This window comes from Schistocerca gregaria, chromosome X, assembly GCF_023897955.1.
Source record: "Schistocerca gregaria isolate iqSchGreg1 chromosome X, iqSchGreg1.2, whole genome shotgun sequence".
In the NCBI taxonomy this organism is placed as follows: Eukaryota; Metazoa; Arthropoda; class Insecta; order Orthoptera; family Acrididae; genus Schistocerca; species Schistocerca gregaria.
This window is the reverse complement of record NC_064931.1, coordinates 411,934,206-411,960,253: the sequence shown is the minus strand read 5'-3', so window position 1 is coordinate 411,960,253 and position 26,048 is coordinate 411,934,206. Positions and strand designations below refer to the sequence as shown.

At 40.8% G+C, this 26,048-nt stretch overlaps 1 protein-coding gene across 1 annotated transcript in view; it reads right to left on the bottom strand.

The window, feature by feature from the left end:
- LOC126298105 (neuronal PAS domain-containing protein 4) overlaps positions 1-26,048 on the bottom strand; it is a gene marked incomplete at its 3' end in the record, with an annotated part of 1,124,810 nt that overhangs the window by 73,218 nt on the left and 1,025,544 nt on the right. The window contains exons 7-8 of the mRNA XM_049989427.1: positions 15,981-16,087; positions 5,154-5,307 (exon numbers count right to left, since the gene is read on the bottom strand). Coding sequence (XP_049845384.1) covers positions 5,154-5,307; positions 15,981-16,087 — 261 coding nt within the window. The remainder of the gene's footprint in view (positions 1-5,153; positions 5,308-15,980; positions 16,088-26,048) is intronic.

The following is a 26,048-nucleotide window of genomic DNA, read 5'->3' as shown; positions in this document are numbered from 1 at the left end:
ATTTCTCAAGCAAAAGTGGATGAGTTAAACATCTGAATTGAAACCGTCGTAGAACGGTAGCGGTACGTTTCCGGACATGGACCCCCATTTAAAATATTATGTATTCACATCCCTCTACAAGTTCTAGAAGTCTGTAACGGGAATTTCCGAACACCGTGAACAACGACCAAGTGCGAAGCTAAAACTGATGACTCTGCTGAACGTATATTGCAATTATAGTTTAAGTGGTGAAAATTCTCGTTTCGTTTTGTCTGTCTATGATCAGGCCTCGTCTTGTGACCATGAGGGCCTCATTCTCTCCAGCGCAGTGAGACATAAATTTCAAGGTTTAGTTTTACTGGAGGACAGCTAACACTTATTATCTCCTAATGCGAATGTGTGGTAAGGGAGTGTTTGAGGCTACTTCTTGTGGCGCTCTGTTAACTGCCTGGGATGAAAGTGCGCTCCTACCTGAGACGTTTTTCACACACTTTATTGCAAGAATACTGTTAGTACAAGTAAAATCCATCGGCCTGAATTACAAACAAATAAATTTTTTGCTTAGACAGAAGCTATCTCGCTCCACTAAAGTGTTCAAGGTACATACATTTTTATTAACTAAAACTGATGTACAGACAGAAGTATATAGTGCTGTCAGTTATGTTTCACAATGGTTTGAACTGATTTAAACGTAGAGAAAATTACATTTCAACACCTACTTTTTACTCAATGCGATACTCTCTTAATAATGGTGTGACATCCACCTTCGTATTTTTTACGTGCGTTGAAGAGGAAAATTAAACATATTGTCCTATCAACCGCGTAACTGCAGACAGAGGACGCACTCGGATATGTGAAGGACTGAGAAGGAAATTGACCGAATCCTTCCCAAAGGAAGCATCCACGCATTTACCTCAAGCTTCTTGGTGAACCACATAAAACCTTAAGCTCGATGACCGGATGGGGATTTGAGCCGTTGCTCTCCTGCATGCGAGTTCATTATCTGAACACTGTGCCACCTCAGTCACTAAAATGATGAATTAGTAGCATATTACTCGTCTCTATCCGGTCACTGATTCACTTATCCCGCAATTAAACACAGCAGAACAGCACTAGTTACATAAATTCTGAAAAAGGCCTACAGCTTGCGTCTAATAAGAGAAATTCAATTAAATAACCTAGTTTTCTTTTTAAGTGGGCTCAGTCACGTTTAGTACGCGACTGTTGTAGATCTGAAGCTAGGTATGTACCCCACAGTTTCTGGTCGCAGTATGTCGTAAGTTAATTTCTACCATTGCTTGTCATTTCCCCGCTCACAAATGCAGCGAGGAAGAAATTAGTGCATGTAAGCCTCTGTACTTGCCCCTCACACCCGTATTACGCCATTATGATCCTCAGGTTGTATGAAGGCTAGAGGCTGCAGAATCGTTCTGCAGTCTTCGACCAATGTTGAGTCTGGTAGTGGTACAAGGTGCTTTCCGCCATGCACCATACGGTGGCTGTCGGAGTAAGTATGTAGATATGTGTGTGCAGGGAGTGGAGAAAAATATGGAAACAGCACGAACACAAAACATTACCATGCCTAATACGGTGTAGGGAAACCGTTAGCGTTCAAAACAGATTCTCTGACTAGATGAATACACGTCCTATAGGGTTTTCAAGGGAATGGGACCCGAACAATAAAGCGGTCACATAATCCATGGCAGTAATGCGAGCTTGCAAAGTAACCATGCGCTCATGGAATGGCACGATACGGCCAGCAAAATCAACACAGAACTGCCGCCATATTTCGCTCTTGGCACGTTAACTCGGGCAGAAACAGCGTGATAAAAGACACGTCCGACCATAGGACATTCTTCCTTTGGTCGACAGTCCAGGTTTTATGGCTTCGTCACCACGTTTTCCTGTTACGAGCGTTTGCGTCATTGGTGACTGGTTTTGTAATTCCAGCTCGCTCTGCAATTCCCTGTTTTTGGAGCTGCCTTTGTGGTGTTTTTGGTGCTGTCACCGTTCGCGTGTGTGACATTCAGTTGTACAGTGACTTTTACAGTTATCGTCCTCCTATTTTTTGTCACAATCCTCTTCAATGACCATTCATCACTATCACTCTGCACACCGTTTCGTGCGCGTTGAGAGTTACAAGGTAACGGTCGAATCCGACATGTCGAAATTCTTTACTTTGAAAGAATACACTGAAAGAAACACAGTGTCCAAATTTTAGTTGCTAAGACACAGTGCAAGAATTTTTAAAAAAAGTTAAAAACGCCAAATTCAGAGCTCTCCAGGCGGCTGGCGCAATGTACATAGCTGTAGCACGCGGTGCATGCGCAACACGGCAGGCACACATCGGTGATTGACGGCACATTGGTAAACAGATAACACGCCACAACGTGATCATCATTTGTAAAAGAAATTTCAGTTTACATTTATAGTTTAATTGACACAGTTGTTCACAGTTAATATTTGCTCGAATTTGCAGTCATTTAATATCCATATCAGCAGTGGTCTTTCCAGTATCGCTAAGTGTTAAAAATGGACGAAAAACTGAATTAATTTTCATTGTAGTTTCTTGAGTATATGCTTGCTAAATGGTTCAAATGGCTGTAAGCACTATGGGACTTGACATCTGAGATCATCAGTCCCCGAGACTTAGAAATGTTTGAATCTAACTAACCTAAGGACATCACACACATCCATGCCCGAGGCAGGATTCGAACCTGCGACTGTAGCAGCAGCACGGTTTCAGACTGAGGGGCCTAGAACCGCTCGGCCACAGCGGCCGGCTATGTTTGCTAAAATCATCTTTCTTTGCGTAGGTTCCTGAGTTTCACAGTATTACGGTAACCAATTAATATTGTCATCCTCGTATGATTAAATGAGAAGAACGTGGTATGCAAGTGAAATCACCTACTTCCCCTGAAGATCTACATACATGCTATTTATTTGTTCATTTCTTGGACATTCATTCGAATGATGTCGACATTTCGTTAGAAATTGTGGAAACCTTAGAAGATAGAGGAAGTAACTCTGACGATTCTACGAATTGTGGCTCGAACAGTCATTATTGTGCTAATTAAAGTACGGGGCAAAAATACAGTACCTTTCTAGCCCATAGAAAACTGGAGCAGTAGCTTTCAGTAACAAAGAAAAGCCTGTACATTTTTTGGTTAAACGAAGGAGGGAGAAGATGTGTAATGTTATGCTGTCTGCAAAGCCGGTTACGTTTCGTAAAATCTGAACGTGAATTGTATATATGGGAGAAAGATTTGAACGCAGTACGAAAGTGTGAAAGAAAAACTATTCGAAAGATTTAGAACTGCTAATGAGAGTCAGTGCACCATTACGGAGGGAACTCCACGAGACTAGGACCTCTGATTTGCAAAGGAGCTGAACATTACTGATTTCCTGGTTCTTCGACCTGGTGAAACATGTTCATGAAGTTTCGTAAAACTGCGACGTTTACTTCAAATAAATGTGTATCATTAATAGGTAATGGACCAGTCTCCAGCGTCTTGTTATCCGTTAAAATTCTGTATAGAGAGCCAATCTGTCAGGTTTTTAGCAAAAACTGCGTGAAAAACCGCATTATATCATTTTGAGCGAAAAAGGCAGTTGCTTGTGTAGTAGATGAATGCTGTGACACATTCGTATATAACAATGTCACTGATAAGTGTCAGTCGATAACGATTTCCGCTGCTTTATATCTGTCTTCAGGAACACCAAGGCTGATCAGGGGTAAAAATTTAAAAAAAGGACCGTCTAATCTCAAAAATGTTGTAATCGACGTAGCAAAATCTGAAATAATAGGAGAGAATATTTTTCAGTACTACATCCGAAATGTCTTCTTAAGAGTTGCAGAAAATAATGTATTGCTTTTACTGGACTCTTGGCCAGAACATAAAAACACCTCTGTCTTTAGAAGACTGAATAATTGTTAATATCATTTGGATTTCACCAAGAATTAATAGTGTGTATCAGCCCGTCAATGAAGAAACTTTTCAACAGTGTAAAGCACTTTCCAGCAATATATCAGAGAAAAAAAATTCCGAAAGCTCTTTTTCATTTCAAGTTTATCAACGTAACAATGTTGTTAAACTTCAGTCATTTGTGCATCGTCAGTTTGCATCATAACTTCCTCCGAATTTGATCATGTATGACTCGTATGCAACACAATATTTAGATGAACGGTCACGACCATTTCTTACCCCCATCCAAATTCTGTCTGAATAAAACTAGAACGCCTGAATGCGCAAACCTTTATATCAAGTGTACCTTGTGTAAGGAAAACGTTTGTTTTCGTCATCCAATACACACGTCGCATTTTTGTGATGACTACGGGAAATAAGCAAAGAAATGTTCCATTGTCAGTAAAAAACGCATTATTCAAAAATTATTGTAAGAACCGCGCTAAAAGACGTTTTACAAAATGTTTCACTATATCAAATGAAAGGCCCAATTGATGGAAGACGTGTGTAATGTAATATGATATACGCCTTCATTTTGTTTCCTCTTCCAGTCATTTGTGTAACAATTACATCTGCAACAGTTTAGCTCTCTATATGAACTGCAAGTCATTCAAAATATTAACGATTTGAGACATTTCTGGTATGGTTTAAGTACGTACAATTGGCATGTGCGCACTCTCGACTTCGCATTATGCCGTGCTATGTTCTCTCGTCATCGCTCTGTCTTCTTATTCGGCGGGTCGCGCGCTAGGCAAAAATGGCTGTACAAACCATGGTTATATGGGTACACTGAGTAACTTTAAATTTCTTATAAAAATACTTACCGCTATCCCTGTTCACAACATAAATACTCCATATGATGCCTCTTGAAACACCAGACACTTCGGCTATCTCGGTTACGGAAGCACCCACCGCACTAGTACCATCGATCTCCCCACATTCGAATTCACTCGGCTCCAACATAACGCACTCGTGACTACACATAACACTGTTTTGACCGAGGCGTCACCAAGTGTCACTTGGAGCATATTGAAGACGCCATGCGTGGTCAAATACAACGGCATTACCTGTAGGCTTGGTTAGCATCCGCGTTTATGTTCAAGCATGCATTTCTCGCGGTGCTTCCACATTTTGAATAACCTCTGTGAATGAATGGCGTTTTCAAGTGCCGGAAGGCTGACGCTGGCTTAAAGCTAGTGCTGGCTTTACCTGAGGACCTGGTTGGTGCAGACGATGACGGGCTGCTGGCTGCTGTCGACGCTGTCCTTCACCTGGAGCACGCAGTGCACCCACAGCCAGTCGCCGGCGCGCCGCTGCAGCCGCAGCAGCAGGATGCACGACCGGTCCTGCTCCGACTGCGTGACTGCCGACACAACGCCACGCGTCACACACCACCACTCCCACCCTCTGTCTTTACTTAGATATTTGTCTCAGGCCCAAATTCATATCTGCATAAAACTTATTAAAACACTACACATTAACTGAAAATATGTTATGTGTTTTACACATACCGACATAAGATGCTCAATAGAGTGAACTTCATATATCCTACTTTATTCGTGGAATAGTATAGAGCACAGGCTCATCTCTAACCCCATCCTATACATGTAGTTTATATAGCACATGTCGAAGACATTTGCTGCTAACATTCATGTAATGATCCAAATGGCAATGGCAATCAGTCTGTAAATTTTTTATCGTAAGTTGGTGATGGCGAGTGCTTTACATCCATATATTATTACTATTAATGTTATTATTTTAAAGCATGCGCCAAACACATTTGCCGATAACATATTTAATATTACTATGCAACTGTACAACACCAAAATATATATGATGAGTACTATTGCCATACAATAGGATCATTACATGTTATTAATAAATGTCTTTGCCATCAGCTAAAACAACAATATATACAATTGTAAAAATATATATGTAAGGTGTAAGATGTTGAATACACAGAGTGTTCGTTTTAACTTGATACAGTAATTATCGCAAAACGATGCTTCGAAAGAAAAAAAAAGTTTTAGATGAAAAGTTAATATTAGTCAGGGGAACATCTGCCTGTGCTACAACTGGGCCCATTCTTACAACCCCAATCGTGCGGGCGGGGCAAACTTTGTATTTTCAAATGGAAACCTACCCATTATTATTGCATATTCGGATTCTACGCCAAAAAATACGTGCGTTTTACTGAAACAATTGTTTTCTATTCGTGGTACATAGCGCTGTTACTGACAAACGCCAAATGTGCCTGTTTTTGCAATTAAGAACCGACACATTTGATTGTACATTTCATTAAGATGTAAACTTAAACGTTTGTTTTCTAGCGGTTTATATTTTTGTTCGAAATTTACTTGAGTGTTGTAAATTTGATTGTACATTACAATATGATTAACCATTTCGGTGCCTGGTTAGAAACTATGTGATCTGAGGACAACGACGTGAATGTAGTAGTTTTCTCCTGCCGTCGGGATGCTTGATATCGGTGACTCACTTTGCCTCTCACGATTGAAGTGTTTGTTTTCGGTGAGTCCCCTTGCGTCTCCATATGGTAGTGCTAGATTTCGCTGAGTGCCGTTGACAGGTGTCCCTGTCACTATTACTTCATAGCTATTTTACATTATTACAATGTATTACAGTGCTAGTGATTCGTATTCCGCCGGTAGCCGTGCAGTGGCCACGGCGAGCGTTACAGCGATTACATACACCGAAATCAGTCAGCTCGATGACGGGGTTCAACGATGGGCACCGAAATCAAGCATTCCGATAATTTGGGGGACTCACTACAATCAAACCAGAAGGGGACAGAAAACTATGTTATTTTACAGGTGGCTTTTGCCAGAAACGTTAATGTGTAGCCATATTATTTCCACCATACAGTCATATTTACAACAATCAACTGACAGTTGAACATCCATATCAGCCGTGAGAACACAAAGGTTTACATTTATATCTTAAATGAAGGGAAGTATCAAATTCGTCCGTTTTTAATTGCAAAAGTAGGCACACTTGTATTTGTCGATTACATCGCTATCTACCACGGATGGGAAACAATGGTTAGATTAAAGAGAACGCATTTTTGGTGTAGGAACTGAATATGCAATAAAAAGGGGGGTCTTTCCATTTGAAAATACAAAATTGACTCTTCCCATGCAGGATGGAGGCTTAGGAGGCGGCCAGTTGTAGCATAGACAGATGTCCCCTTTACCAATTTCAACTTTTCACCTAAGACATTTTTCGTCTAATCCGTCGTTTCCAAGGCAGTTAGTTGTCTCAAGTTAAAACAAGCACTCTGTACATGGGATGCCGCTGAAGATTGTTATTTGTCCAACACCAGTCCAGCAAGAACATAAAAACCAATGAATACGCTCTACTGTGAAGTTTTCTTTGTTGCATACAAAATAACAGGACATGCTCTCAAAATTTGCAGTCTGCAGAGAAACACAGTAACAAGCTTACACATTAATGTGAAAGCTATAAGTCATAATGCGTCCGATGATTATTTAACACGGAACAGTGTCAGCAGCCATTGTTCATAATGGGTTAAAAATGCTGGTGAGACGTTAACGCGGCGGTATTTTTTCCCAGCAGTGCTAAATAAATACTTCATACATTCTTATATTTGTCTGTAAACGTTAATTTTGAAACAGTGTTTCCAGTGTGTCATATTCAATCTTGCAGTACATACAGTCTGTACTATTTGTCAAACTTATGTTGACTGCTAACAGGAGACAGCGCGTTATGTGGAGGAAGTTGGCTCCGCCCAGTGCATAGACTTCCATAAGGAGACGATATAACAATCTTTGCCTTCTTAACGGAGTGCTCGAGCTACCCCTGAAACCATGTGCTTCGTAACGAACAAACTGAGATAACGACACCCGAGGCGTCTGAGGTAGAAACTGACAGCACAGTACAGCATTCACGACATCGAAGCTACTACAGTCCTTCGAACAATTTTGTTATTGTTGGATCTGTAAGATTGTTTGGCGCAAGAGATTATCTATCCCAAGCCTTGCAGCTTCTATGAGCTAAATTCTTGAGAACCAAGCGACCTACAAAAGTTCAACAAATAGTACCTACCACTCTCAATACGTTACCATTCGTAACGATTCGTCAGACGAATTATATTTGTTTAAAATCACCACTAATGGTAACACCAACAGTGACAGAACAAAGATATAACGCAGACAAAAACCAACAAAAACGCCAATGGGGAAGCGAGAATTTCAAAAACGTTTGATGGTTGGTTAACCAGAAAAGGGGAGATGCATACTGGTAATTGTTAGCAGAGACAGAAAATCAAACAAATTGGTCAGTGAACAGTCTGGAGCGCCAGACGTAATGAAAGCGAATTGAATGTGGGCAGGACGAGTAGGTAAGCAGAAGGATGGTATACTGGCACTTTAGTACACTTAGACAGGTTCATACATTTCTTAACAGAATTCCTAAATGCACTTTATAACTATAATGTAAGAGAAGGAACGATTTTAGAATTAACAGGAGACGGTGAGTCTGTTCTACCTCGAGTTTAAGAGTTTACAGTTCCTGTTGCCAGTTGCATTCCCTATCATGACCCACAAGCGACGGAGGCAATCTATAAAGTGCTGCTGAGTGGGTATGAGATCGTCAAGTCTTCGATAGAGAACAATGTTGATAAGCACGAAGCGTGTGCACCAACATTTTGTTTACATTTACTCGTGCAGGGAAAGCAAAAAAGTTGTTAACAATCAATTACCATGCAAAATTATATTAGAATAGGTTTTTAAATATTGTCTTATATAATTGGTATATTGTACTTATACTGAAATAATGTTATGATTTTATGCAGCAGAAAGGTTTATTTTATTTCCTTGTACAAGAAAAGACTCCAGTAGATAATGTGGGAACACCAGAAATTAGCAAGTATTAAATAAAACGTGTATGTCCGATAAAAAACAAATGCTTCGTCTTGTCGCGGCCCACACATTGCTACATCAGTAACAGTAACGAAAACTCTCCCTAGTGTCGATTGCAGCAGCATTTTACATGATTGTATTTTCAGTTACGTTTTTTATTGTATTTTCAGTAACTATTACTGCCAGTAGTATTGTCAAATAGGATTACTACATCTTTATTAATGTTTTGAGACATTTAAATTTTTTTATGTTATTCGGATGACATATTTGGTATACCCTTTATATCTATGATATTTGCTTTCACCCGAAGATTGAAACTCAGCTTGATGTAATCATATGATAATAACTGTAGCAGTAGCAGCAAACACAGTCACAGCAACTGAAGAAACTTTACATGAACTGATAACACAGTTTGCTTCCACCAAAAGGTAACATGAGCCTCATTGGTTGTATTCCTTTCAAAGATTTCTCATACCGCCAAAGTGAAGAATTACATGCATTTTCTGCAACCGATAATACGAATCACTATAAATAATATCTTTGTGAGCAGCGTGTTCCAAGCTGTAATTCGTTACATTCATATTTAAAACATTCGTATTCGCGTAATCCGATATATCATTAAAATTGCACCTCAGTTATAACAACAACCACAATTTATTTTAATTTAGTTCATGTTTTCACAATCAAGTAAATGTTTTTATACCTGTTGTGTGAATAAGTTCTTGTTTCTCGAAAAGCATTACTTTATTTTTCTGATTGTTTTCTATATTTGCAATTCTTATTTCAGGAAATATACTTTAACACATAGTATCCATAATCATTTACAGGAAAAAAACCAGTGGTAGCATTAAAGTACGTACAGTATATTCAAAAAGTCTACGGTAACTATAATATGAAGTCTGCATCAAACGATAAATATAAAGGTGCTAAGCTGTAAGTGCGTTTAGTAGACCAGAATCTCTACGGTTTTCTGGACTCTTCACGCGAACGACTTAGCATGCTCTCTTAGGAAAGATGGAGACATTTACTTCGGCAATTTTTTCAAGCCTGTGCAATAAAATATCGCGAAATTCGTCATGTCGGAGAACAAATATCAATAACCAGACATATAAGAAGACATCAAATAGCGCTGCCATTGGGCAGTCAGGCTTGAAGTGTCTAGTAATTGTTTGAATTTTTACCATAACTATATTGCTCCACAAAGAATGAGTGTGCAGTGATCCCGGCTGCGTTCGCTGCACGCCATTCCTCGCTTATTATCAAGAAAGGACATAGGAAGGCAACCCATTTAGGTGCGTGGTTGCATGCAGTAATAAGGTTTACTGTTTTACATTAAGATGTGTCATTGGGCCCAGAGGTGACTATTTCAGTTCGCAGTCATCCAGTTGTTGGTTTTAGAGGACTGTCTGTCAGCTTAGTTCGTATACTTAGATCCTTTGTTAGGCAATCTGCGTGTAATTACTCCTTCAACAGCATCCCAGCTCCGCCAACTAGTGGTGACTAGTTGGTACATTCCGTAACCTATGGTTTAGATCTTCGATTACGATCAACAACGATGGTATTTAGTATTTTGCAATGTAACATTTAAGGCAATTACTACTTGCAAACAATACTATCGCTCTGACGACACTGCAGAACGCACTCGACACAACTCATCGAAGGTGTAAGATGCTTTGGTGACTTGCTTCGAGGTAGCCACGATTTTTGTGAAAGAGTGTGCGCGCGCAAATAGGTACCCTTTGCTATAACTGGGTCACAGTCTGATTCACGCCGATCAATTTCATGGGCCAATGCTTCCCGTTGAATGGCTCAGTATTTCTATTAAAGGAGTGCAGGCACACGCCATTCAAGCTTGTGAGATTAATTCGCTACCATAACCGTAACCAGAATCCCTTCGAAACATTTAGCTGCGTCCATTTCTTCTGAGGAATGTTTATTTACCCCGAAAACGTATATCCATAGATCACGATTCACGCATTACACTGCGGATACAATCCCAAGCAGAATCAAATACAACCGGGTGCTGCGATAGCGTTTCAAATTTAACAAATAGTTTTCGCTGTCTTGCTATCAACACGCGCATTTCTTTTCTTTGGTAATGGTAATTGGAGAAAAGGCCGACGCTAGAGTTTTTCTCTACACTGACGTGATTAATACATCTACGTCAGAAATACTGTTACAGCGAATAACGCAGCACTCTTGTTTGTGAGACTGGAGGTTAAACGGATCCGGCTTGAAGCAGAGCGCCTTCTAAGGTCCACGGCAAGGCAAATGCCATAAACATTCCCGATCTCAGCATCAGAAAACACGATGTAGACAGATGACACACACAACATACCACCATTTGGTCAACTGACTACTTTGGAATAAAGAAGGGCATGCTGAATGACATAAAACGCTTACCAAAACGAATAGACACGGTCTCGGCGGTATAAGATCTGAATAAACAGAAGAGTAATTTGATATTTACAATTATAAGCAGAGGAGATGGCTGTGATTCTTGCTATACAATATCCATGTTTCTTATTTCTTTTTTTCTGGGTTACTGTCCGATAACCTTATACCCCTAGTAAGTAAACATGGGTTATTTACATTTTCTCTTATATGGTGACTGTCACCATGGCGTAGTGAGCTCCCTTTCCAGTAATCAGTGGTGCTCTCTATGTGGATGAAAACTGTATTGAGTTTATTACTTTTATATTCTTAAAAATTAGTATTGCTTGTGGAGTTAAGACAGTTTACCTCAGTAAGCAACTACAGAAGTTTCTTACTTCAAAACAAGTGTTATCATGTAATTGCTACATGATGAACCGAATTTAACTTAGTGGGGCAGTTGTCCAATGGAGTGGACAGCTGTTAATGTTGCCTCTTTGGAGATTTTAATCACCCCTGAGGCTGTAAATACACGCAGTCCACTCCAGTGTATACTCCCTAGTGGTGCTGTGCCATCCGTGCATTTGCACCCTCAGGACTGATTAAAAACGCCAAAGTAGTGACATTAACAGCTGCCCACTGCAGTGGACAACTACACAACATGGTTAATGACCATTCGACAGAATTCATCTTCTGAACCGTCTGCGATCCGGTGTGCTCTTTGAGCACGTTTTTTAACGTATTCTTTGATGACTAATGAATCTTTACCGTTATTAACGCTTATTAGTATTGGAAATGAAACATTTTCAACATCATAGTAAGTCTCCTGCTAGTATCTTCAGGAGTCACTTTGACACTCATGTCCGTACTATCCTCAAGACACTGGAGCGAACGAAATGTGATAGTCGGACAAATCTTCTCAACTGCTCCGATTCTTTAAATGCCTTTGTGTTTCGGCATGAACTCAACAGAATAGACGGTGCAGAGAAACAAAAAACTCTCCACGTACCAAATGGGCAAGGGAGGAAAGTATCATTCTGTTGAGTAGCAATTCAATGAGCAAGCTGACCCAACAGAAAGGGATTACCGTAATGAACAAAATGTACTACCATGTACTGGCCGTTTGAGGTTATCAGTTCGCTGTTGAGGAGAAATCTACTTGTCAGTGGAAGAATGAGTCGCTGGAGGCTCGAAATCAGCAACAGCAGTTTATTCCTACGTTCTGCCACAGTCGGCGTCTTTCCCGTTACAAAGCTGGAGGGAGGCTGCTTTGTCGTTTAAAGTACAGTTTTATAACACATGAATTGTTCAGGGTGCGTTACTTGTGGCGTACTAAATTCAGTACGTCACCTTTTATTTCAGCCTAGTTCCTATTACGAAGCGAAAGTAGCCTTAGGCCTAGCTACAGATACAGCCTCTATTTCAGTTGACAAAGTGGCAATATGAAGTTCGTTAACTGAAACTGTACTTTGTTTTGATGGTCGTTTTGGGGGTTTTGAATAATCTTTGTGAATGCACATTGTTGAACAAAACTATGATTCTGTCAAATATGATAGAAAGGATATAGCAAAGTAGTAGGGGTGTTATTTTTATAGTGAAAACCCTGAATATAATAGTGTCAAGAAAGCTCTTTAAGTATTATTCAGTAATAAGAATTCAAAATGTTCGACTATGCTGGCTATGGGATCATTCTGTGACAGTGAATTGTCGTTTTTGGGAATGTTGTGAGACGACATTTTGCGCACTGCGTTTTGTTACAGTTAAGCGATATCTTTCTCTCTGTGTGCTGAGATTACCAACTACCCTACTTGTTAAATCATTTAGATTCCATTCGAAGCCTTTCACAATGGCACCTCTTTACCTACAAAAAGATAAAATTTAGAATCATCTGTCACATTTCGCAACAGATCAGTGACAGATATCAAGAAAAGTAGTGGGCCGAGAACAGGACCCAGCAGCACAGCCCACTTTACAACACCTATTCACTGTCAAATTTGTTTCCTCTTTCTTGTCACAGAAGAGAAAAGTTCTGCTTCCTATTTTCAGCACAAAAAGTAGCTACACTTTTCTTCCTATTGTGTGACATAAAGTTTACGTTGTGTATCCCTATAGTTCAGCCAATTTTGCCTACTATCTGAGCGCAATACAGAACGATGTTATTATCCTTTGAAATCTCATTCAGTTTTCCTTCATTTAAGGCACGATCTCTCATGTAAGTTCTCTTGTAAGGTCGACAGTAACGTTAAAATCATTTTCGAAAAGAATGAGATTTTCATTCTGGAGCGGAGTGTGCGCTGCTATGAAACTTCCTGGCAGATTAAAACTGTGTGCCGGACCGAGACTCGAACTCTGGGCCTTTGCCTTTCGCGGGCAAGTGCACTACCATTTTTTTTTTTTTTTACTCATTTTGTTCGATATAGTACGTTGCGTTTGGTCGGGGCGGACGTCACAAGACGTCCGTTCAAACTGACCGTGGGTTCCTTGACTCAGGTTTTTTTTTTTTTTTTTTTACAGAGAGCGCGCAGCTCTCTGACCGAACACGCTTTTCTTTTAATCTCATTTTGTTCGTTTTTTTTCGTTGAATCTGACCGGGGCGGACGTCGTAAGACACCCTTTTAAGTTCGTTGTTGATCTATTAACTCAGTTTTTTTTTATTACAGAGGGCAGCTAACCCTCTGACTGAACACGCTGAGCTACCGTGCCGGCTAACCAACTGAGCTACCCAAGCACGACTCACGCCCCGTCCTCACAGCTTTACGTCTGCCAGTACCTCACCTCCTACCTTGCAAACTTTCTAGAAGCTCTCCTGCGAACCAAATTAAAGTTTGGAAGGTAGGAGGCGAGGTACTGGCAGAAGTAAAGCTGTGAGGACGGGGCGTGAGTCGTGCTTGGGTAGCTCAGTTGGTAGAGCACTTGCCCGCGAAAGGCAGAGGTCCCGAGTTCGAGTCTCGGTCCGGCACACTGTTTTAATCTGCCAGGAAGTTTCATTTTCGAAAAGGTTTACATACAACAAATGTTATCATGCGTTGAAGATTTTATCGCACGGAAAGTAAGTTGGCAGTGTCGTGGATCGGAGAACAAAGCGAGACTACCAACTGAGAGCTCTCAGCAGGCGTATCAAGTTGTGCATGGCCGATACTTTAAGAGCCCTGGCGACGTAAGTCAGTTATTCTGGTCTTCCTGGACACTTATAACCGTGCCTTCAGGTGGCTTTACAGTCTTCTTACGAGTTTCCCAACGCCTTCCTTTTGTTTGTGAGGGACTTCTCGACAAGTTAGTGTCTCCGTAGCCCATATCATCGTAACAGCGAGTGAGCTTCCGCCGTGCGGATATTTGTCGCCTTTGCGAGGGGACAGCACAGCTCTGTCGCAAGATTCACGCTTTATGGTCACCAGAGCTCTAAAACTCAGCGGAATTTCGCTTCTGATCCTTTTTCACCAGTTTATGAGCACTTACCGCATATGTTATTTACATGTTTCCGTCAGAAGACTGAACATAAACAGAAGTGATGCCCGTGAGTCGGAGCCATGTTTATCTTCCTTCCCACTTCACTGCTCTCAGCAGAGTTTATTGCCTTTTATAACTGGTCACTAGTTCCGTTTCACTGCCCCATTAGTAGCGTATGATGCGTTCTTTGGAACAACTCGAAGCTTTAGGTACCGGATTGTTTACACTTCAGGTCACTCACCCATGGCCGTCCACGTGTGACAACATTTGTTGATTGACCTTAGTCGGGTAGCTGAATTTCCATTCTATTGAAACACGATTGGAGAAGGGGATTGCTGACCCCTCCCACCCCTCCTCTTATGTGTACTTCAACGGTCCCTGGGAAGAAGGAAGAATGGCGTAATCATACACCAAGGGTTGTTTCCAGAGAGAATCATTCATTCATATTTTCGTCATATTACTGGCATTGTTTATTGCAAACACTGAATAATATTACACGAAAACCCTGCATCTCCAATAGATAACGGCAAGTATGGGTCACTAGTTTTCCCAAAGCCCATAAACTACTCAAATAAAGGATATTTCTGTTGCAACAGATGCCCAATTATCTCCATTTAAACTTAGCGGTACCCCTTAATAATTGTGAAAACTGTCTTTTTATTTATTCCTTACAAAATATTTGTCCTTCAAAATTTGTAACAGAGTAGAGAAAGTGCTGATCAGTAATGACGCTACTCGGAATGAACGTGATTTTTTTCTTTTTTTTTCAATTCTTAATCTCATCCAACTCAATCTGCCAAGCGATGTTAAAAAAATAAGTCGCTTCAAAACAGTCGTGTAACCTATAAGCTCATACAGTTCTTCAGGCCAGAATAGAATAGAATAGAATAGACAGAGGAGATTCAAAGTGCCACAGACGGATCCTGTGAACGGTCCACTCCAAGGCATGCAATGCGTGGTCTTACTTGAGCTAGTTTTTTATTGTTTACACCAATCATATCTTGTGGAATGGAACAGCTACGTGCCGTCATTTTCTTTGCTGGCTGGGTTTGTGTGTGTGTGTGTGTGTGCGTGTGTGTGTGTGTGTGTGTGTGTGTGTGTGATAGAGAGAGAGAGAGAGAGAGAGAGAGAGAGAGAGAGAGAGAGAGAGAGAGAGGTGTCTTGAGCTTTCCACTTAGGATAAGGAATGGAACAGAGAATGAGCTGAGATTAATAACTTTATATTCATACGAACGGGAAACATCTGACGATGCCAGTAAAAAAGAGGTGAAACATACATAATCGAAGACAGAAGCTACTTAAGAGTATGAATACTCACTGAGGCGGTGCTTGGTCTGCGCCTCCCGCATGCAGTCCCAGTGCAGCAGCTGATACCACGACGCTCCCTGCAGCTCGGCGCGAGGGTAGCCCAGGTGGAACTCGCCGCTGCAAAGCAAGAAACCACTAATCGTTACAGGGTCAGAAACGCTTTACTCGTTATCACATCAGAATCTTACTACTTCACCGACTACATTAAGTTTGGCGACTGCGTGATCTATACGGACAGTATGACAATTTGCATCCTTTCACGAAATATTGTACTATTAAATGGTCACATGGTGAAGTGCAAAATTCTGTCACGTTGGTCGTAGCTTAATATGACGTCGGTACAGAAATCTCGAAAATATTAACTGAAATTCAACTTTCAACAGTTAACTTACTAAAAAAGATCTAGACATGCCTTTTCTGCAACTATGCTAACGTTTATTATCTAATGAAATTAATATCTAACGGACTTTGAATCATAGTATATTCTTTCTTCGTGATGATTACTGAGTTCTATATCGTACAACGTCTCCTCAATCAGTTGTTATCGCCGACCGGTGTTGCCGAGCGGTTCTAGGGGCTTCAGTCTGGAACCGCGCGACCTCTACGGTCGCAGGTTCGAATCCTGCCTCTGGCATGGATGTGTGTGACGTCCTTAGGTTAGTTACGTTTAAATAGTTATAAGTTCTAGGTGACTGATGACCTCAGATGTTAAGTCCCATAGCGCTCAGAGCCATTTGGACAATTTTTTTTTTTTCAATCGTCAACTTGCAGTAGCTGGTCCTTGTGTCCATGGCCCCATGTAATTACGCAGTTGGGTATATAATTCGTGTTTGGAGTGATATCATGACTCCTAGTCGTGAACTGTTGGAAAGTGGCATTACATAGACCTGAATAAAGTCATTAATCCTGGAAATGCAGAATTAGTTTCTTTTATTTCATTCAGTGTCGTCGAAGTATCGATTTCGGTCCATAATGAGCGTCTTCATATCCGAACAATGTCCCGTTTCCTAGGAATTCAAGATACTAATCCATTTAATATTCATATAAAATATAAAGGAATCATATTTAATTGTCCATGTGGTATATTTAGAGCGAAAATATATATGTACAATGTTGTGCCAAGTATGCTTCAAGTACAATCAACCATGTTATTTTGTATTTCTTATGAATATACAGGGTGACAATTACTGAACCATATGAAATGAAATCGTCACAACTTCTGAACGGTTTGCCCTAGGACTTTCAAACTGCAAGGTTGGCCCCGAGGTATGATGGTAATTAGTATGAGCATGTGCGGTTTGGTTTACTGAGCCAGCCCACTATCATTTGGTGTGTTCGTCAATAAGCAAAATTTTTGCATTTGGGGGACTGAGAATCCGTATTTCGCGATCGGTAAGTCTCTTCATCCTCAGCCGGTGACTGTGTGGTGTGCAATATCCCTTCACGGAATAATCGGTGCGACATTCCTTGATGGTACTGTGACTACCGAACGGTATGAAAAGATTTTGGAAGATGATTTCATCCCCATTATCGAAAGTGACCCTGATTTCGACAAGATGTGGTTCATGCAAGATGGAGCTCGACCCCATCGAAGCAAGAGAGTGTTTGATGTCCTGGAGGAGCACTTTGGGGACCGCATTCTGGCTACGGGGTACTCAGAGGACATGCATGGGCCTCGTTTGGCGGCCATGTTTTCCGGATCTGAACACATGAGACTCCTTTTTGTGGGGCCATATTAAAGAAACGGTGTACAGCAATAACCTCAAAACCACTCCTGAGATGAAAACGTCCATTCAGGAGGCCATCGACAGCATCGATGTTCTGATACTTCGGCGGGTCATGCAGAATTTCGCCGTTCGTCTGCGCCACATCATTGCCAATGATGACAGGCATATCGAACATGTCGTAACCTAAATCCGAATATCTGTAGTGACATTTAAATATTGAATAAAGTGTGTGCATGCCGTAGTTTATAACTAATTTACCTTTCTTTTCATGTAGTTCAAATTGTTCAAATGGCTCTGGGCACTATGGGACTTAACTTATGGGGTCATCAGTCCCCTAGAACTTATAACTACTTAAACCTAACTAACCTAAGGACATCACACACATCCATGCCAGAGGCAGGATCCGCACCTGCGACCGTAGCGGTCGCGCGGTTCCAGACTTAAGCGCCTAGAACCGCTCGGCCACCGCGGCCGGCTCATGTAGTTCAATAATTGTCACCGTGTAGAATGTACCGGCAACCTAAATTCCTAGGAAACAGGAGAGTATACTTTTGTTAATAATTTTCTATGGTTTTGTACGATTAATGCATACCTGAGCTTCAACTGTTGCAGACTTTATTACAGTTTATATGTACACCAGTGCTTCCATTTTGTATATAGGCTTGTAAAATGCCATTGATGTCACCAGAATGGTGGTTGACTTTCGTCGCACATACTGTGTGCGACTGGCTATTTGACAGTTCGTTGTTTGCTACTCATGGTACATATCATATACTTTTAGCAACGTCACTCAGTTTTACTGATTCTGTATCAAAGGTATGTTGTGGGCCTTAGGTTTAATTATTTCACATTTATTTTGAAAAATCTGTATTATTTCTGCTGTTCAGTCCTTGTACTTTTGTTAGACTCGCAGTGCGAATGTTGGGAGGTAGACATTTCTATTCATCTCATGTAGTGCTGTCTCTATCCGTATTCGTGCACAGTGTTGGAATTGGAACTGACTAAAAACTATGGTTTCGATGTAGTCAAATACTTGTTACAACTAGTATAAGGACTATGTATAGGGTAAATACTTAACTATTTACATTTATGCTCTGTGCAATAGTTTATATCTTCATGTTTTAATTTCTTTGTTTATGAATATTCAGTTGGTTAATTTGTCCATGTATATTTTTCTATACTTTATAGTCAGTATCTGTTTTGTTTGGTACTTCTGACATTAATAAAGAAAGAAGGCCGGAATCCATGTTTCAGAATGAGCCAGAAATATATTACTTCGTCTAACATACAACTTGGATAAATACAACAGCACTAGGATTATAGAAATTCAGGCCTATTTGGTAATGTAGAAAGTCATTCTACCCGGCTACCATACGCGAATGGAACAGGAATGGGCAGTGGGGCTTGGGAGGGGAATGAGACTGATATATTGTGTACCCTCCGCTCCACACGGACATAGGACAGTAGACGAATTGTTATGGGCAAAAATGGAATCGGCAGGTCGGCTGGAAGCCAAAAAATTAATCATCGGTAGATTACGACTAAAAACACTAAAACATAGCGTGATGAGCATTGTCATTCTTTTAGAAGGAACAATAAATACGGAAAAGTGGATCTGAAGAACTTGAGAAGCGGACCAGGCTAATATGAACAAAACTTAGAATAGTACATGGTAAACAAAGGTGCAGTTGGAAGGCGAATGGTTCGTGAAATCATAGGGCAAGCCACATCATCGACGGCACAGAAGCTGTCCTGCGCCAGTCTGCAGCGGTACCGCACGCACTGTTGTGACGCCGAGTACCGCCCCGGCCCGACGGAGCGAACCATCTGCCACATACCGAAAACGGCCTCTCTGCATTATTCAAGGCGCCATTTGCCACGTGTACGTGCCGGACGGTTACAAACAGTTCGTCATGTTAAGCTGTCGCATGACTCACGGCCTGCGCAGCGCCACCGAGAGCCGCTATGTGCTATTTCACGAATTCCGTGATTAATACAACACGGCCGGAGCTGCCGAGAATAAAAATTGCGACAGGGAAAGGAAGCTTACCAAAAAGGGGCAGTCCGCAGCCCGGCTCCGATATACAATGAGCTTCCCGCTCCACATAAGCGGTATTTGCATCGGAATTATGCGCATACCATTAAAGCTACTTCTGGCCGGTGGAAACGTATCCAGGAAAAATCTTAATTTTCGGAGCGGAGGAATTTACGATTAGCGCGAGCCCCTGGTGACAAGACAATGTGACGCGGGCTGTGAGGTAGTCTCTAATCGTGAGGGCGGGTGACTTATTCGGCTGTCATTGCGCTGGCAATTAGGTCGTTTGTAGCCGCAGCCCTCCACGCTTCATTAACTCCCATTGTTCTGCATCTCCCTGAGCACACTTCGCGTAAATCAAGCGTTATTCCTCAAATATTTCGCTGGCGTCATCTTCGGCGTTTGACTGAACGCCAAAAGTGCGCAAGATCCAGTCGATGAGCCATGAGAGATGCACATCGTTCGTCCGAAAGTTCCGAGACTGAATTTCTTTCGGGCGTGTGAGAGACGTAAGAGCAGTAACTACGGTGGCAATCTGAACTAACAACTGTAAACAACGTATGTCCATTCCCCAGTAAGTTGTGATCAGGCAGTGTTAAGAAGCGCATAATTTCAGTGGAGCGACGTCTCTAAATCAAGTGTTAAAGATGTTCTCCAGGCTGTTTTGAAGAAGAGAAAAGTGTGTGCAAAGTTTTCCCCGCACACCTCGACGCACGAAAAAATAAATAAATAAATAAAAAGAATGACGCGTGGACGTGAACGGCGACTTTTCTGGAAAAAATTATCACGGTTGACAAGAATTGGTGTTATCAATACGAACCTACCACAAAACAACAATGTGCATAAATTCACAGAAATTGTGCGCGTTTGACGTCATTCAAGCCAACGTAACGCACAAGTTAAAAAATCTACCAAACAAGGACTTTTCTCACAGGTTAACAAGATTGTATGGTCGTTCTGTTCATTGCACCCCAGCTGGTGCAGACGATGTACAATACTTGAAACATTAAAACTACCACCATAACGTTTCTGTCCCCTTTATTAATCCAGTCTAGAAATTGTTTGGACTGACGGGTATGTTTTACACGGCGTAAACTTATAAAAAAATTTATTTCTTCAGAGCAGCAGCAGTTTAAATCGTTCAAATGGCTCTGAGCACTATGCGACTTAACGTCTGAAGTCATCAGTCGCCTATAACTTAGAACTACTTAAACCTAACTAATCTAAGGACATCACACACATCCATACCCGAGGCAGGATTCGAACCTGCGACCGTAGCAGTCACGCGGTTCCGGACTGAAGCGCCCAGAACCGCACGACCACCGCAGCCGGCGCTGGTGGCACACACGACGTTGGGTTGGCTCCCACTGTTCAGGCAGTGACGGCTAAGAGGTCAGACGTGCCGTTGTCTTACGTATCCTCATTATCATGGAAACGCCATCCAGATAGTTTGTACTGCTGAGAGACGTAGTGAATAAAAGAGAAGTGTGGAAATGAGGGGAAGAACTGAGTAAGTTGCAACATAACGCGTCCGAGGTACAACATTCCCTTCAAACAACTCCAAAACAGTATTTCATCAGCATTTCTTTTTCTTTCCTATATTGTAATTTGGGCTGACAGTGTGTAAGGGTACCATTACCGATATCATTATCAACGATTTACGAGGTGCGTTCGATAAGTAATGCAACACTCTTTTTCTGAAAGCAGTTTGGTTTCATTCTGGATTCCACTATATCACGTTATTCCTCACTCTTTTGGCTACAAAATGATATTTTTCAACATACCCTACGTTCAATGCGAGAGCCTTACGCCATGTTAGAGTGATGGCCTGTATGGCCACATGGTATCATTCTACTGGTCGACTTCCGAGCCAACGTCTCGCTGCATAAATAACTTCCCCATCATGCACGTACTGCTTCCCGCAGACGGCATCCTTCATCAGGTCACACAAATGGAAGTCGGAAAGTGGGTGGTCCGGGATGTAGCGTGAATGAGAAAGAGCACTCAAGTGACATTTTGTGAGTTTCTCTCGGTTGCGTGGACTTGTGTGAGACCAAGCGTTGCTACGGAGAAAGAGCAGTTAGTAATTTCTTTCATTTTTTTTTACGACAAACACGCTGATTTCCTTTCATCAGTTTCCTGAGGATAGCATAGTAGAGTTTATGGTTGCACCATAAGAAAGGACATCAAACAGAAAAATCCTTTCGGAGCCCTAGAAGACTGTCGCCATAACTTTACCCACAGAGCGTGCGGCTTTGAACAGGAGAGGTGGTGTGACACCACTCCGTGGATTGCCGTTTTTTTCGGTTCGAAGTGACGAACCTATGTTTCATAGCATTTGACGATCTTCGATAAAAAACAGTCACGATCAGCCTCGTAACGCGGAAGCAATTCCGCACAAATGGTCCTTCGTTGCTCTTTATGGACTTCGTTAGGCGGCCAGGAACCCAGCAGGCACACAATTTCGAGTACTCCAACTGGTGAACGTTTGTCTCAGCACTATCAACAGAGATTCCCAGTCGTGCAGCGAAGTGTTGATTGTGATTCGTTGAGTACCTCGAGTAAGAGTGTCAGCACGTTCCAATAATGCATAAGCCACAGCTTTCTGCGGGCGGCCGGCACGCAGAAAATGTTTGCACGACGTTGTTGCAATGATGGGAGGCGCCTCGGCCAACCAGTCATGGTGGTTTTGTTCACTTCTAGATCTCCCTAGATATTCTGCAAGCACCTACCAATAGCTGCGATGCTCGGGTTGTCCGTCGAAAGAAACTGAATGACGGCTCTCTGCCTGGAACGCACCTCCGTTACAGACCCCACTTTAAAGTCTATTACAGTGCCGTCACCTAACGGAACTTCAAGAAACTATAGGGACTGAAGCTAGAATATTCCACAATGTCAAACTAAAAATTCCACCTTTTTCAACCGAAACTGGCTGAGAAAAAATGTATTGTATTACTTATTGAACAGTCCTTATACCTAGCAGCATGTGCTTGCCAATGATCCTTACTTTCCAGAATTTTCTGTCATTATGCGCCTTTTTCTGGCGGGCGGTGGACTGTCTTGTCACGCCGACGATGTTTGCAGTAGCGTACGTGAGTCAGAAGTCGTTTTCGATTGACTGAGTGAAAATCTAAGGAAAGATTCGCCGGAAATGGGCACGTGAAATTAAAGTGGGAAATACTTAGCAGTAGTGGCGAGGAGTATATTTAGACGATATGTAAAGATTAATGAGGAGACGTGAATTAAAGAGTGTTTCGAGCCGAACAAATGTGGATTTACGGGGCCAGATGTGACCTTACAAGATTCATGTGAATAGTCAATGTTATCGTATACATCGCCGCGTGGAATAATTATAGACGAGCTAACGAGACTTATTATCAGGTTTGTACTTCGCTAACACGAATGGCCTGTGCCTTCTTCTGAATAAATGTACATTACAAGTGAATTATATCACTGTGAATGAGCAGAGCAGAGACGTGTTGTATTGTTTGAAGTTCAATAAACCAAGTAAACGGATATCGTCTTCTATTACAGAAGATCCTCTCATCCTTTCTTTTATGTGGCATTTAACTATGGACACGTCACGAACAATTAGACGCTCGGTTTATTTTCTTTTTCGGAGGCGGTCCGTTGTAAGTAGTTCCTCTCGAAGGTTCGATCGCCAAACATGAAGAATACGATAATTTTAACTACAACTTCTAAGGGACAGCTTATAAGTGCTACAGTTACTGCTTTTCAGTTGAAATCTTTTGTCAAATACACAAGAATAGTTTTAAAATTTTCAACGACCCGATATTTACATGTGTACTAAATCATTAAAATTGCAATTGTACACCGAAGGTTTTTTAAAACTGGTTGCTGTTTTTTAAAACACGAATACTGAGGGCATTTTCCCGCTGAAATTCACTACATTGTAAGTTCCGCATTGTGAAATAATAAACTGGGAGTAAGAAGGAATATTAGGGTTTAATTAGTAGGGTTTTACATCCCATTGACCACCAAGTCATAAGAGACGGAACATATGCACCAACTGGGGAAGGGTAGGGGAGGAAATTGGAAATGTTCTTTTCTAAGGAATCGTCCTGGAATATGCCGTAGATGATTTGCGAAATCTCGGAAAAACTAAACTTGGATGATTGTAATGGAATTTGAGCCACCGTTCTCTCTAAAACGAGTCCAGTGTGTTACCACTGCACCTCGTTCGGTTTGAACGGGAGGATTAAGTGGTACTGAGGGAAGTTGGATAATAATTGAGTTGATATCAGGGGTGTGTGGTGTGAGCCAATAGGTGGCTAGAGACATAGAATTCAAAATAAAATTTTCTAGGATGATCGTTTATACGTTTATGACCTATCCCTTTTTATCGTGTACCTAATCTTTGGCATAAAGTTCAATTCAGTTAGACGTATGTTTCCTAATATTGAAATTTACACGTATGTTGATGTAGTAATACATATCTAACGAGGTCTTGTTCGTTAGTTTAGTGGGATTCAGGCTACGAGGAGTGTGCAGTATGGTCAAAATTTTATTTAAAGATGGATCGTCTAAATTTTTCAGAGAAGTTCACTTATTACACTTACGAAAGGCAAAATTCTCGCGCTACAGGTTGTCAAGCAAAATCTTTCCTTAGCCCAAACTATTTCCACGTGCAAACATTGTAGCAGGAACCATAGATTTTACAAATGTATCTCATGTCTCTGATATTTAATGCCATTTAAAACGACATTTTAGAGTTGTTAGAACAATCACTACAACACATTTGTCAATCTGCAATGAGGGCACATGTAGTGAATAGCAGTTACTACAATAATCTACTTCTTGCATAATGCAAATAGTTTGGAAAATAACTACGATGCTGTTCACATAGCATAATTTACAAATCCATCATACACGAAATGGCATGGAACATGTGTTAAGCATTTACATTTATGACGTAACAAAGAATGACAAATATATATGTAGTGTTTTAGTGCTTCAGGAGAATAAACACTGGTACTGGAAATCACAAGTTGATCCTACTTCTTTTCTTGTCTAATACTTGCCGTGGCATTCGCCTGGAATAGGATTTTAATCACATGAATATTTTCAAATCACACAGTAGCTGCAATTGCTCTGTTAAGTGTATTTATAATAATTGGTTGACTGAGATTGTCCACACAGCGCGGAAAGCCAAGTCTATGACACAGCTATAGCTACGCCGAGACTGTGTTAAATAAACAAAATTTCCAGTTAATAAGTGTTTTTTTCTTACTCATGAAACCATAATCAAATAACATCAAAGATGATCTTTCTCCATCACTCAGTTAAATTTTACAAACAAACGTATTTTACTGTATTTTCGGGAAAATAAGTCATGAAAGCTCATCGTTATGCCATGTTATTCCATTGCTCAAGAAGAATAAACCATAAAATATAAGATTCCTACATACAAACGTAACAAGCAAATAAATAAACTGTCCTACATAACAATACAAAACGTGTTAAAGCAACAAGAGCAACAATAATTACTGACAGAACGCAAAAGAAATGAAAAAGAAAGAGACATTGAAAGCAAATGATTACTAGGGGGTAATAAACTAGTGTCTTGGAAAACAAACTTAATAACAAGACGCAAAGTGTGAGAGTGAGAGAATTTGTCACAGCAACCTACAGAAATTTTATTTGAAACATTTTGAGCATCTATAGTGAACATAACGAAAATTATGATGTATTAATCAGAACCAAGATACAAGAACTATTATCTCTATTAGTCCAACAAGATATGCTCAAATACTACGCTGTGAGAAGCAAAATGACATATTTCATGTGACCTACCTCACCAGAGGCCATATAGCTGGAACTTCCTCTAAGAAGGCACAAAAGAAAATAGGAAATACTTGAAAATAAGGAACATAAAAAGTATCAGTATATCATATACAGATTTGAGTTAACATTAATTTGCATACATCGTCAATATAGTTAATCTCTTTATGTCAAACTGTGAAAAATGTGTTTATCTCAAACTGTCTACAGACACACCGCAGAATACAAAAATATATATTAAAAATTGTCAGAAAACAAGTAATGAAATGATAACTATCTTTTCCAAGTGAGAGCCTCATGCTTCAAACTGTATAGAAACTTCAAAATTATAGAAAAGCACACAATTTTCTGTATGTGCTAGAGAATTAATTAATTTTGTTAAACGATTTTCGACGTACAAGACCATCATTAGCTTTTAAATGACTATCATCACCAAATAAAGTGCAATATTGGTGAATAGCATCGAAAAAGATGGTACACATAAAGAAACGAACCATAAAAACATTAAGACTAG